This window comes from Erinaceus europaeus, chromosome 23 (genome assembly GCF_950295315.1).
Source record: "Erinaceus europaeus chromosome 23, mEriEur2.1, whole genome shotgun sequence".
Taxonomy (NCBI): domain Eukaryota; kingdom Metazoa; phylum Chordata; class Mammalia; order Eulipotyphla; family Erinaceidae; genus Erinaceus; species Erinaceus europaeus.
Genome location: NC_080184.1, coordinates 13,719,140 through 13,731,402, shown reverse-complemented (window position 1 = coordinate 13,731,402; position 12,263 = coordinate 13,719,140). Strand labels below are relative to the sequence as shown.

The 12,263-nt window shown below is 57.2% G+C and overlaps 1 protein-coding gene across 1 annotated transcript; it reads left to right on the top strand.

Annotated features, from left to right (window-relative positions):
- Positions 1 to 2,398: 2,398 nt before the first annotated feature.
- PALM3 (paralemmin 3) lies at positions 2,399 to 12,007 on the top strand. Its single transcript, XM_060182455.1, has 8 exons — positions 2,399 to 2,550; positions 5,441 to 5,489; positions 7,105 to 7,185; positions 8,491 to 8,633; positions 8,741 to 8,822; positions 10,322 to 10,370; positions 10,466 to 11,001; positions 11,212 to 12,007. Exons 1-8 carry the CDS (start codon positions 2,510 to 2,512, stop codon positions 11,818 to 11,820), a joined length of 1,590 nt encoding a protein of 529 aa, XP_060038438.1. The 5' UTR covers positions 2,399 to 2,509; the 3' UTR covers positions 11,821 to 12,007.
- Positions 12,008 to 12,263: the final 256 nt, after the last annotated feature.

Sequence of the window (12,263 nt, the reverse complement as noted above, 5' to 3'; positions counted from 1 at the left end):
ACCTGGGCTCAAGCCCCCGGTCCCCACCTGCAAGGGGAAGCTTCGTGAGAGGCGGATCAGGGCTGTAGGTGTCTCTCTGTCTCTCCCTCTCTGTCTGCCCTCCCTCTTGATTTCTCTCTGTCCATGGGATGAAGACAGAGAGAAAGAGTCAGCAGGATCCAGGTGATAGATCCCAGCAATAATCCTGTTGGCAAAATTCATTCATTCATTAAGAACTAGGCAGCCAGCACAGGCGTTCTGCAAAAGATTCTCCTGCCTGAGGCTCTGAGGTCCCAGGTTCAATCCCCAGCACCCCAGCAGCTAGAGCTCAGCAGGACTCTGGGCTCTGGGTCTCTGCATCTTTCTCCATATGTCTCTCATTAAAATAAAACAAATAAGGGAATCGGGCGGTAGCGCAGCGGGTTAAGCTCACGTGGCACAAAGCACAGGGACCGGCATAAGGATCCTGGTTCGAGCCCCCGGCTCCCCACCTGCAGGGGAGTCGCTTTCCAGGTGGTGAAGCAGGTCTGCAGGTGTCTGTCTTTCTCTCCCCCTCTCTGTCTTCCCCTCCTCTCTCCATTTCTCTCTGTCCTAGCCAACAACAACGACATCAACAACAGCAATAAGAACTACAATAATAAAACAACAAGGGCAACAAAAGAGAATAAATAAATATTAAAAATAATAGGGAGTCGGGCGGTAGCACAGCGGGTTAAGCGCAGGTGGCGCAAAGCGCAAGGACCAGAGTAAGGATCCTGGTTCGAGCCCCCGGCTCCCCACCTGCAGGGGAGTTGCTTCCCAGGCGGTGAAGCAGGTCTGCAGGTGTCTGTCTTTCTCTCCCCCTCTCTGTCTTCCCCTCCTCTCTCCATTTCTCTCTGTCCTATCTAACAATGACAGCAATAACAACAATAATAATAACTACAACAATGAAAAAACAACAATGGCAACAAAAGGAAAATATATCAAATTATTTTGAGGGCCAGGCAATGGCACACCTGACTGAGTGCTGACATTACAGTACACAAGGACCGGGGTGCAAACCTCCAGTCCCTACCTGCAGGGGAGAAGCTTCATCTGCAGTGGAGCAGGGCTACAGGTGTCACTCTGTGTCTCTCTCTTTTTAAATTTTTTATTTATTTTTAATTTTTAATTTTTTTAATTTCATTTATTTATTTTTAACCAGAGCCCTGCTCAACTCTGGTGATGATGGTCCAGGGGATTGAACCTGGGACTTTGGAGCCTCAGAAAGGAGAGTCTCTTTGCAGAACCATTATGCTATCTACCCCTGCCCTGTCTCTCCCCCTCTCTATCTCCCCTCCCCCTCTCAATTTCTCTCTGTCTCTATCCAATGATATATGCATGCATATGTCCCCCAGGGTTATCACTGGGGCTCGGTGCCTACACTATGAATCCACTGCTTCTGGAGGCCATTTTTTCCCTCGTTATTGTTGGACAGGACAGAGAGAAACGGAGAGAGGAGGGGAAGACAGAGAGAGGGAGAGAAAGACAGACACCTGCAGACCTGGGAAGCGACTCCCCTGCAGGTGGGGAGCCGGGGGCTCGAACCGGGATCTTTATGCCGGTCCTTGCACTTTGCGCCACATGCGCTTAACCCGCTGCGCTACCGCCCGACTCCCTTGTGTGTTTCTAATTAAAATAAAAATATGATGAAAGGTTAATAACATTACTTAAAAGCTGGGGAGACAGCATCATGTTTCTGCAAAGATTCTCCCGCCTGAGGCTCTGAGGTCTTTGGTTCAAACCCCAGCACCACCATCAGCCGAGCTGAGCAGGCCTGGGGGGAAATAGTAATAGTAATAATAATAATAATCATGTTGGGGAGACAACACAGAGATTCTGCAAACAGACCCTTCAGCCTGAGGCTCTGAGATCCCAGGTTTAATTCCCAGCACCACCATCAGGCAGAGCTGAGCAGGGCTCTGGGAATAACAACAACAACAATTGGCCAGGAGATGGCTCACCCAGTAAAGGCCCTGGCTTCAAGCACCAGGCACAGGGGAGCAGGGTACCCTTTAGGACCGTCCTCACCACCTGCCACGATCCTCTTCCAGTGTTCCACAGAGGAATAAACTGAGTCCAGGTCCTCCCCCACCCCAGAGTGCTTCTCCAGAGTTCAGCGTCTTCCCCAAAACAAAATTAGACACCCCCCCAAAACCAGGTTGAGCACGTCAGTAAGTCCCCACAAAGAGCGTGGGGTGGGGGGCTTGAATGTGTCGACCCCTCTCCAGTTGGGCAGGTGGACTAGACATCTCCAGGTGCTGTGGTCTTTGGAGGTGGGAGGGGAGGACTGGAGCCTCCCCCCTCGCTGTGAGGCCAGCAGGTAGGAGCCTGGGCCAGCTGGTGAATAATTGATCAGGACAGCTGATAGTCTCTCTGGCAGGAAAGGGCCGGTGGTGAGGCCCCCAGCGCCTGCCTCCCTCGCAGCCCAAAACAGCCATACCTGCTGTCTGTCTGTCTCCCGAGGCCCCCCACCCCCACACCAGTGGCACCTTGGGGCACGGGGACCGAGATGGCTTTGGAAAGCCAACTGTGGGCTCCGGCCACATTCATGTAAGTCCTGGTGGGGTGAGGATGGTGGGGAAAGGACCCAGGGTCCTGCCAGGGGACCCCAGCGTCCCCAGGAGGGAGGACCAGGACCCAGGACAACCAATCCACCTCCCAAGTCTGTCCCAAGCTCTCCCCTGTCCCACTCTAGCCCACTCAAATGGGGGGAGCCCCCACTTTTTCCACAGGACCCCCCAAGCCAGGCTGGGGAGAAGCAGGGCTCCACAGAAGGGGGTTCGGAGGCTAAGGGTTTGGGGGGGGGTGGTCAGTGGGCAGAATCAGGGCGCCACCGAAAGTGAACAAGAATTAGCAGGCTGTCCCCTTCTGTAACCTAGTGCCTCCCGGGGGGGCACAGGGCTTGGCACAGTGTGAGCTTCTCCCAGTGGCAGGGGGTGCCAGGGGACCCCAACTCCTCGCCCCTCCAGGCTGCGAGCCCGGTTGCCTCCCATGGAAAGCCGATCCCCTCCACCCCAAGTCTAGAGATTACCATCTTGGGGTGGGATGGGGAGGGGGGCACTGAGCCTTGTGGAGCCAGACTACAGCCCCCCCACCCATCCCGGGTGATACTGGGGACCCCGCCAAGGCTGATCTCTGCCCTCCGGGGTGGCAGACTGCACCCCCTTCTCCACGGGAGCTTAGACACCGGCTGTGGGGTCTTCTCTTTCTAAGCCACAGTTTCCCCAATGGGGGGAGGGAGTTCTTATACCCAGGATCTTTGGGACAAAATTATTAATCACTACTACTACTATTTTTTTTTAATTCAGAGGAAAAGAGGGAGAAAGAGAGAGGGTGAGAGACCCCCATCACTAACAGCGGGAGTCTCTCCCGGCCCCATGGTGTCTCCCATGGGGTGTCAGACAGGGTTCTGCCGGAGAAGTGCGTTCCGTCCGTCTGCCGAGTTCTGCGACCGGAAGCCTTTCCCACAGTCTACACCGATTTGCTTTTCTCCGTGGGTCCATTAAGGGCGGAAGGCTGTGCAGACACTCAGGGCCTTAAATAGATGCCTTCTCCCATGGCGGGGGAGCTGGGAGTCCTGGGGGGAGGATGAGGGGAAGGAGGAGGATGGCGAGAGAAGGCCAGAGGAGGTGGAGGAAGAAAGAGGAGGAGGTGAGGCGGGAGAGGGAGGGAGGAGGGAGCTCAAGTTAAACTTTCCAGGCCACCCGCCTCCCCACCCCCTCTGCCCAGCAGAGGAGATCAGTGTGCCCCTTGACCTTTGTCCATGGTGTGGGGGGGCGGTTGCCATGGTGAGGGCTGACCCAAAGCCAGGGACCACACCCTGTCCCCATTAGGTTCCTGGGTGGGGTTTGGGGGGGGGCAGAAAGTGTGTGAGACACAGCTCAGCTGTCAGAGTGCATGACCTACCTGCCTAGGCCCTGGGGTCCCGGGGGTTTGATCTCTGTTAATTTATTCTTATTTTATTTTATGTTACTTTATTTTATTTTGCCACTAGGGCTTTTTGGGGTTCTGTGGGTGCACAATTTCACTGCTCCTGGCAGAATATATATATATGTTTCATTCATACATTAAATACAGACAGAAAGCAAGAGGGGTGGTCTGGGAGGTGGCGCAGTGGTAAAGCTTTGGACTCTCAAGCATGAGGTCCCGAGTTCGATCCCCGGCAGCACATGTGCCAGGGTAATGTCTGGTTCTTTCTCTCTCCTCCCATCTTACTCATAAATAAATAATATCTTTAAAGAAAAAAAAGAAATCAAGAGGGAAGGGGAGACAGAAAGAAAGAGAGGGGCAGGCAGGGGGAGATAGCCTCATGGCTATGCAAAGAGACTCCCATACCTGAGGCTCCAAAGGTTCAGTTCTCTGCACCACCATCAGCTAGAGCTGAGCAGGGCTCCAGCTAAAAAAAAAAGAAAGAAAGAAAAGGAAAGAAAAGAAAAGAAAGAAAGAAAGAAAGAACAAAAGAAAGAAAGAAAGAGGGAGGTGGGGGGCACGTGGTGGCACAGCTGGCTGAGCGCACATGTTACAGAGCGCAAGGACCCGGGTTTGAGCCCTCGGTCCCCACCTGCTGGGGGAAGGCTTTGCGAGTGGTGGAGCAGGGCTGCAGGTGTCTCTCTGTCTCTCTCCCTCTCTGTCTCCCTCTCCCCTCTCAATTTCTGGCTGTCTTTATCCAATAAGTAAATAAAGGTAATGATGTACTTTTTCCTTTCTTTTCTTTTTTTATATTTTATTTATCTGTGTATTCCTTTTTGTTGCCCTTGTTGTTTTATTGTTGTAGATATTATTGTCATTGTTATTGGATAGGACAGAGAGAAATGGAGAGAGGAGGGGAAGACAGAGACGGGGAGAGACAGACAGACACCTGCAGACCTGCTTCACCGCCTGGGAAGCGACTCCTCTGCAGGTGGGGAGCCCCTGGGGAGCCGGGGGCTCGAACTGAGATGCTTATGCCTGTCAGTCCTTGTGCTTTGCACGAAGTGCACTTAACCCGCTGCGCTACCGCCCGACTCCCCCCCCCCCTTTTTTTTTTTTAACCAGGGCACTGTTCAGCTCTGGCTTATGGTGGTGCAGGGGATTGAACCTGGGGTTTTGGAGTCTTAGGCATGAGAGTGGAAAAAAAAACACAACATTTTATTTATTTCTTCATGAGAAAGAATCAGACATCACTGTGGTCCAGGTGCTGCCAGGGATTGAATTCAGGACCTCAAGCTTGAGAGTCCGACACTTTACCCACCGAGCCACCTCCCAGACCACTTCTCTTTCCCTCTCTCGCTCTAAATAAACTTTCATACAGCACTGCATGTCTGCAAACTCAGGCTATCCCACACCCATTTTGCAGACAGGGAAACTGAGTCACAGAACAGCCCTGAGGGGCCTGCATTCTGGAGGTGTTGGGGGACTGGGGTGCCCCCTTCTGCAGTCCCACCTTGCCCCCCTCCCACAGGCCCATGGCTGAAAGCTCCCTCTACCGGCAGAGGCTGGAGGTTATTGCGGTAAGTCAGCCTCCACCTTCACCTGAACCCCACAACTCGCTTTGCTTCGCCCCCCATCTTGCTTAGTTACTCAGAGTCCGCTTCTTACACCCCGGTTTCCCTGTACAAGCCATATCTGAACCCCATCTCTCTGCACCCCACTTGTAAGCCTTTGCCTCTGGATCCACATGTCTCAGAACACCCAAACATCGGGGACCCTCTATTTTGAATCCCATCTATGATCCCATGTCTCTCTGGGTTCCCATCTTTCCAGCCCTGGTATCTGTACCCCACTTCTTTGATCCCCATCTCTTGCACCCCTAATTCCATCGCCCATCATTTTAAAGGGCCCTCACCTCGGACCCTTCATATCTGGATCTTAACTCTCTGAACCCCATCTTTGGAACCCCCAGATCTGAACCCACATCTCTGAACCCCTATATTAAGGAAGGCTGCCTTTGTCTCTGCCCTGCTGAAACCCCCCCTTTCTCACCACCTCCAGTCTCTCTGAGGCCCCCCAGCTTCTCCACTTCAACCCTGGGGCCTCCACCCATGTCTGAACCCTAACATATTGACATCCCAGTCTCTCTGGGCCCCCAACTTCCACACCTAAAGCCCATCTCTTGAACCCCATAATCCCACTCCTGGCATGAGCCCCATATATCTGAACCCCATCTTTCTGCACCCCATTATCCATTTCCTCATGAGTATGTGGGCCCCACTCTCCTGCCCCCATTGTCCAGTGAGCCCCATGAGCCAACCCCACATCTGATGGCCACGTGTCTCAATCCCCATTATTCAATCAAAACCCACCGCGTCTTTCTGAACCTAATTATTTAACCGTGTCCCTGCACCCCGTCACCGAACCCCAATAGTCCATTCCTACCAGTACCCCATCATCCAATCCTCAGATGTTCCCCATCTCTCTGAACCCCAATATTCAATGCCTACACCTATTCCCCATCTCTCTGAGCCCCAATATCCACCCCATACCTGTCCCCATCTCTCTGAACCCCGATATCTACCCCATACCTGTCCCCATCTCTCTGAACCCCAATATTCAATGTCTAAACCTATTCCCCATCTCTCTGAACTCCAATATTCACTGCCTAAACCTATTCCCCATCTATCTGGACCCCAATATCCACCCCATACCTATCCCGATCTCTCTGAACCCCAATATCCACCCCATACCTATCCCCATCTCTCTGAACCCCAATATCCACCCCATACCTGTCCCCATCTCTCTGGACCCCGATATCCACCCCATACCTGTCCCCATCTTTCTGAACCCCAATATTCAATGCCTACACCAATTTCCATCTCTCTGAACCCCAATATCCACCCCCCACACGCACCCCACCCCTGAGCTCCACCTTGACACCCCAGTCTCTCTGGTCACTCATGACTGCTCAGCCCCCTCCCCGCCCCGGGGACCCCCATCCTAGACCCTCACTTCTCTGAACCCCAGAACCTGGGGCTCCCCCCGCCCCCAGACCCTCCCCCCCCCCGCCTCCGCAGCGCCCCGCCCCGCCCCGCCCCCGCGCTGCTGAGTCAGCGCCGCCGCCCTCCCGAGGCTGGAGCCGGGACCCCGCGGGAAAGGGGGCGCGGGGGGGCAACCGGCTGCTGTGCGCAGGAGAAGCGGCGTCTGCAGGAGGGAATCCGGGCGGCGCGCCGGGAGCTGGAGGAGGAGAAGCTTCGCGTGGAGCGACTCAAGGTTGGGGGGCTGGTGGGACTGGAGGTTAGGGGGCTGGGGGCTGGGGGGATTCGAGGGGGCTGGGGGGATTCGAGGGGGCTGGGGGCTGGTGGGACTGGAGGGGGTTAGGGGGCTGGGGGCTAGGGGGACTGGAGGGGGTTAGGGGGCTGGGGGCTAGGGGGACTGGAGGGGGTTAGGGGGCTGGGGGACTGGAGGGGGCTGGGGGCTGGGGGGACTGGAGGGGGCTGGTGGCTGGTGGGACTGGAGGGGGTTAGGGGGCTGGGGGCTGGGGGGACTATAGGGGGTTAGGGGGCTGGGGGGATTGGAGGGGGCTGGGGGGACTGGAGGGGGCTGGTGGCTGGTGGGACTGGAGGGGGTTAGGGGGCTGGGGGCTGGGGGGACTATAGGGGGTTAGGAGGCTGGGGGGATTGGAGGGGGCTGGGGGGCTGGGGGCCTGGAAGGGGCTGGGAGGCTGGGGGGACTGGAGCGGGCTGGGGGCTGGGGGATTGGAGGGGGCTGGGAGGTTGGGGGGCCTGGAGGGGGCTGGGGGCTGGGGGGACTGGTGGGGGTTAGGGGGCTGGGGGGACTGGAGGCAGCTGGTGGCTGGGGGCTCGGGAACTGGAGGAGGTTAGGGGGTTGTAGGGACTGAAGGGAGCTGGGGGGGCTGGATGGGACTAGTAGGCTGGGGGGACTGAGGTGACTGGGGGTGCTGGGAGGACTGGGGGACTAGAGTTGGCTAAGAGGTGGGGGAAAGTGGGTGCTGGAAGGGTCTAGGGAGCTCGGGGTACTGGGGGGTACTGGAGGGTGCTAGGGGACTGGGGGAATGGGGAGTTAGGGGGGTACTGGAGGGGGCTGTGCTGTGCTGAGGTATTTGGGGGACTGGGGGGCGCTGAGGGAATTGGGTGGCTGGGGTGGCTGTCAGGAGAGCTAGTTCCTAGACCCCGTGTGTACAGGGGCGTCCCCCTTCCAGAACCAGGAAGCTGGGGTTGGGGTGTCTGTGAAAGCTGGTTCTGGGGGCCACTGATCCTCTGTGACATGGGATGGGCATGCTTCCAACTCTGGGGCAGTAGGACCTTTCCCAGATGGGGGGGGCGGTGCTGGAGCTGGGGGACCCTCTGTCTGTCTCCTGCAGAGAATCCGGAGGACCCTGTGTCTGTCCCGCAGTGGGGGTTGTGAGGGACACCAGCTTTACCTTTGGGGGTGTCCTGTGTTTGAAAGGAAAAAAAAGTCCCATCTCAGGGTTTGGGGATTCCTCGGGAAGGGACCCCAGTTTATGGGGAGGGGGGCTTCAGTCAGCCCACCTGGGGTTCCCTTCTGTATCCCCAGAGGAAGAATCTTCGTGAGCGCTGGCTGATGGACGGGGCAGCCGAGGGCCCCAAGCAGCAGGGGCCCCTCTCGGAGGACCCCCAGCCCCCCCAAGATCATAGGGCTCAGGTGCGAATTCGCCACCTTGAAGACAGTCTGTTCACGTGAGTGGGGTTGCGGGGACCTCCAGGGAGGCGGTAGAATGTGTGTGTGTGGGGGGGTGTCCGCTGATGTTGGGGACCCACACAGCCACCCCCTCCACGTCCCCCAGACTCCAGTCCCAGCTGCAGCTACTCCAGGCCGCGTCCACCGGCGCCCTGCACAAGCCCTCGGCTAGACCCTGGAGGCGCCAGGTGAGCGGCCTGGGGTGGGTGTGGGGGGCCGGGGTGGGACTAGGGGGACCCCTACAGCACCCCATGGCTCCCTGCCTCCTCCTCCGTGTGGGGTCTCTCACCTCCCTCACCCAAGCCTCAATTTCCCTCCCTGCAGCTAAAGAAAAATAGAAACTGCTGGTGAGCTGTGGAACCCCCCCCTAAAAAAATGTGTGTTTGCAGCGGTGGTGGTGGGGCTGACGGGATGCCTGAGTGGGGGTTTCAGGCGGTGACCTCGAAAGTCTCACTTTTATTTCACCTTTATACTCATTTTGGGTAGAGACAGAGAGAGAAGTTGAGAGGGGAGAGGGAGAGAGACAGAGAGACACCTGCAGCCCTGCTCCACCGCTCAGAAAGCTTCCCCCCCTGCAGGTAGGGAACAGGGGTCCTTGCTCATTGTAACATGTGCGCTCAGCCAGGTGCGCGACCACCCGGCCCCCAGAGTTTCCTATTTGGGTCTCTGAGTTCCCTGGGTCAATCCCCAGTACCACTATCAGCCAGGCCTTGGTTAAAAAATAATAATGTGGGTTAAGCGCACATGGTGCAAAGCACAAGGACTGGTGGAAGGATCCCAGTTCGAGCCCCCGGCTCCCCACCTGCAGGGGCGTCGCTTCCCAGGCGGTGAAGCAGGTCTGCAGGTGTCTGTCTTTCTCTCCCCCTCTCTGTCTTCCCCTCCTCTCTCCATTTCTCTCTGTCCTATCCAACAATGACGACATCAATAACAACAATAATAACCACAATAATAAAAGAACAAGGGCAACAAAAGGGAATAAATAAGTAAATATTAAAATAATAATAACGATAAATTGAGTTCACTAAGGCTTTATTGTCTGGGGCTGATATTACACATTATTATAATTATCATCATCATCTTATTTTTCCCCAGAGCCCTGTTGAGCTCTGGCTTCTAGTGGTGCTGGGAATAGAACTTGGGACCTCAGAGCCTCAGGCAGAAAAGGCTGTTTGCAGAACCAGCAGGCTGTCTTCTCTACCTCTTACTATTTATATTTTTTGTTGCCAGGAGTTTTCACCAGGACCTCTTGCTTCAATGATTTCACCTTCCTCAGTGGGTTCTTTTTTTCTTTTTTCTTTCTTTCTTTCTTTTTTTTTTTTTTTTTGCCAGAGCGCTATTCAGCTCTGGCTTATAATGGTGCAAGACCTTGAACCTGGGACTTCGGAGCCTCAGGTGTGAGATTCTGTATGCATAACCAATATGCTATCTCCCCCACCCACTTTTACCTTTTCTTTAAAAATACAGGATGAGAGAGACAGAGAGAGTGCGGGAGAGACATCACAGCCCCACTCCACTGCTCATGAAACTTCCGTCCCCTGCCTGGTGCTCCCTTGTGGCAGCCGGGGGCTCGAACACAGGTCCTCTCCCGTGATGGCAGTGCGATCGGCCTGGTTCCTGGGTGCTTGGGAGCCATGGTGGGTGTGTGAGCTGGAGCAAGGAACTGATGTCGGCTCTGCCTTCCCTGCAGGGGCCCCGGCCGCTGTCCCAGCCACTCTTGGAAGCCACTCCTGAAGCAGGTGTGTGTGGGGGGCTCCTGGGCTGGGGGTCCCCCAAGAGGAGGCCCCGGTGACGCTGTCGCCCTGTATCTTGTCCCCTGAACCCCTTCCCCCAGGTCAGACGGATCAAGAAAAGCGAGCATCCCTGCCTCTCGGGGTGGGGGACATGTCCCCAGAATCGCCCTCGCCAACCCTTGAGCTCAGAGACGAGGCTGCCAGGAGGGGCCCCCTGGAAGCCAATGGCCCCCGCCCACCCGCTGCCGCTGGAGAGGGGGGCTGCATGGTGGAGGTGGTATGGGCGGGGCTGAGGGACCCCGGGGTCTTTGAGGCTGCTGGTCCCACGCTGGAAGCCCGAGTGGAGGCCCTGGTGCAGGAGGCCATCGGGGAAAGGCCTGAGGCTGGCTCCCCCGAGCTGCCCTGCTGGGTGAAGGGGGCTGGGGGCATGGAGGTGGTATGGGAAGGGGTGGGGGGCCCCGAGGCAGGGGACACGGAAGCCCCGGCGGGCAGCCGCTCCCCCAGACTCCAGGAAGGGTCCTTTATCTGGGTGGAGAAGACAGGCCTCAGCGAAGATTGGGAGGAGCTGCCTGTGGGCAGCCAGAGGCCAGGAGATGAGATTCCCTTGGGAGAGAGCTGGGAGGAGAGGAGGAGGAGGGTGGCGGAGGAGGAGGAGGAGGAGGAGGTGGTAGCGGGGGACCAGGACCAGGCGGGGGGCGAGAGCTGGGTGCAGGTGGGCAGGAAGGGGAGCGGGACATCTCTGGCGCTGGAGAAGGAGGAAGGTGAGACAGAGCTGGAGGCTGGAGGTGAAGGAGTGAGGGGACCTGTGGGGTCAGAGAGGGGAGGAGGTGAGGGGCCTGGGGGAGAAGAGGAGGGTGGAGGGGAAGGAAAGAGAGACGCCACTGAGGAGGTCTTGGTGGCAGAGAGAGAGGGAGGCGAGAAGTCACAGGAGGAGAGAGGAGGTGAGAAGTTGCAGACAGAAAGAGAAGGTGACAAGTCATGGGAGGAGAGAGAAGGCAGTGAGGGAGCACTGGAGACACAGCCCGAAGGAGGCGAGGAGGGTGACATGACACACACAGAACAAACAGGAGAGAAGGGTTTGGAGGTGGAGAAGACGCTGGGGATGAAGGACCCCCCAAAGACACAAGAAAACGAGGTGACCCAGACAGGGAGTCCCCCCGGAGGGCCCAGAGAAGAGCCAAGGCCCGAGGAGAAGCTGGAGGGCTCCCTGGAGGAGAAGGCAGCTTCCAGTAAGCCCCACCCCACTGCTGAGGGGCCCTCAGGAGACACTGCGCCCCTCCCGGCTGAGACCCCGGGCCCCCTGCCGCAGGCGCCCGAGTGCCAGCCGCTGCTTGAGGCTGAGGGAGCCCGGGCCGCAGTGCCTAGCTACGCCCCCGCCAGACAGCCGGAGCCAGGGGCATCCCCCGAGGGTCAGGAGCCCAAGCAGAAGACTTGCCAGTGTTGTGTGCTTATGTGAGCCAGAGCCCCCCGCGTCCTGTCCTCTCTCTTAGCTACCTCGGCCGCTTGGCGTGTCTTGCAGGGGACACCAGGCACGCGACGGGCTCACCGCAAAGCCTGTGGCCCTTCCCTGCCCACTGCCTGGGACCCCAGCAGCCCTGATGACAAAGCCTTATACTTGAAAATAAAATCTGGGAGAAACGGAAGGCGTGTGCATGTTTGAGAGACAGAGAGAGGGAGACACAGACCCCCCTCTCCGGCTGCAGGATTCAAAGATCACAATCCGGCTTAGAGAAAGTGCCTGGGTTTGACTCAGCACCAGGCACAGCACCCAGGGAGCCCATGGAGGGTGGGCAGGGCTGTGGGGAGACTCCTCTCTCAGCACCATGGACAGCACCCAGGGAGCCCATGGAGGGTGGGCAGGGCTGTGGGGGTCTCTCCTCTCTCAGCACCATGGACAGC

Bases quoted from the DNA above. Each gene is read 5' to 3' on its own strand.
- PALM3 (XM_060182455.1), top strand. From the start codon at position 2,510: ATGGCTTTGGAAAGCCAACTGTGGGCTCCGGCCACATTCAT. The intron at 8,634-8,740 runs GTGAGTGGGGTT...CACGTCCCCCAG, and splicing joins CTTGAAGACAGTCTGTTCAC to ACTCCAGTCCCAGCTGCAGC. The intron at 11,002-11,211 runs GTGGCGGAGGAG...CCTGGGGGAGAA, and splicing joins GGGAGGAGAGGAGGAGGAGG to GAGGAGGGTGGAGGGGAAGG.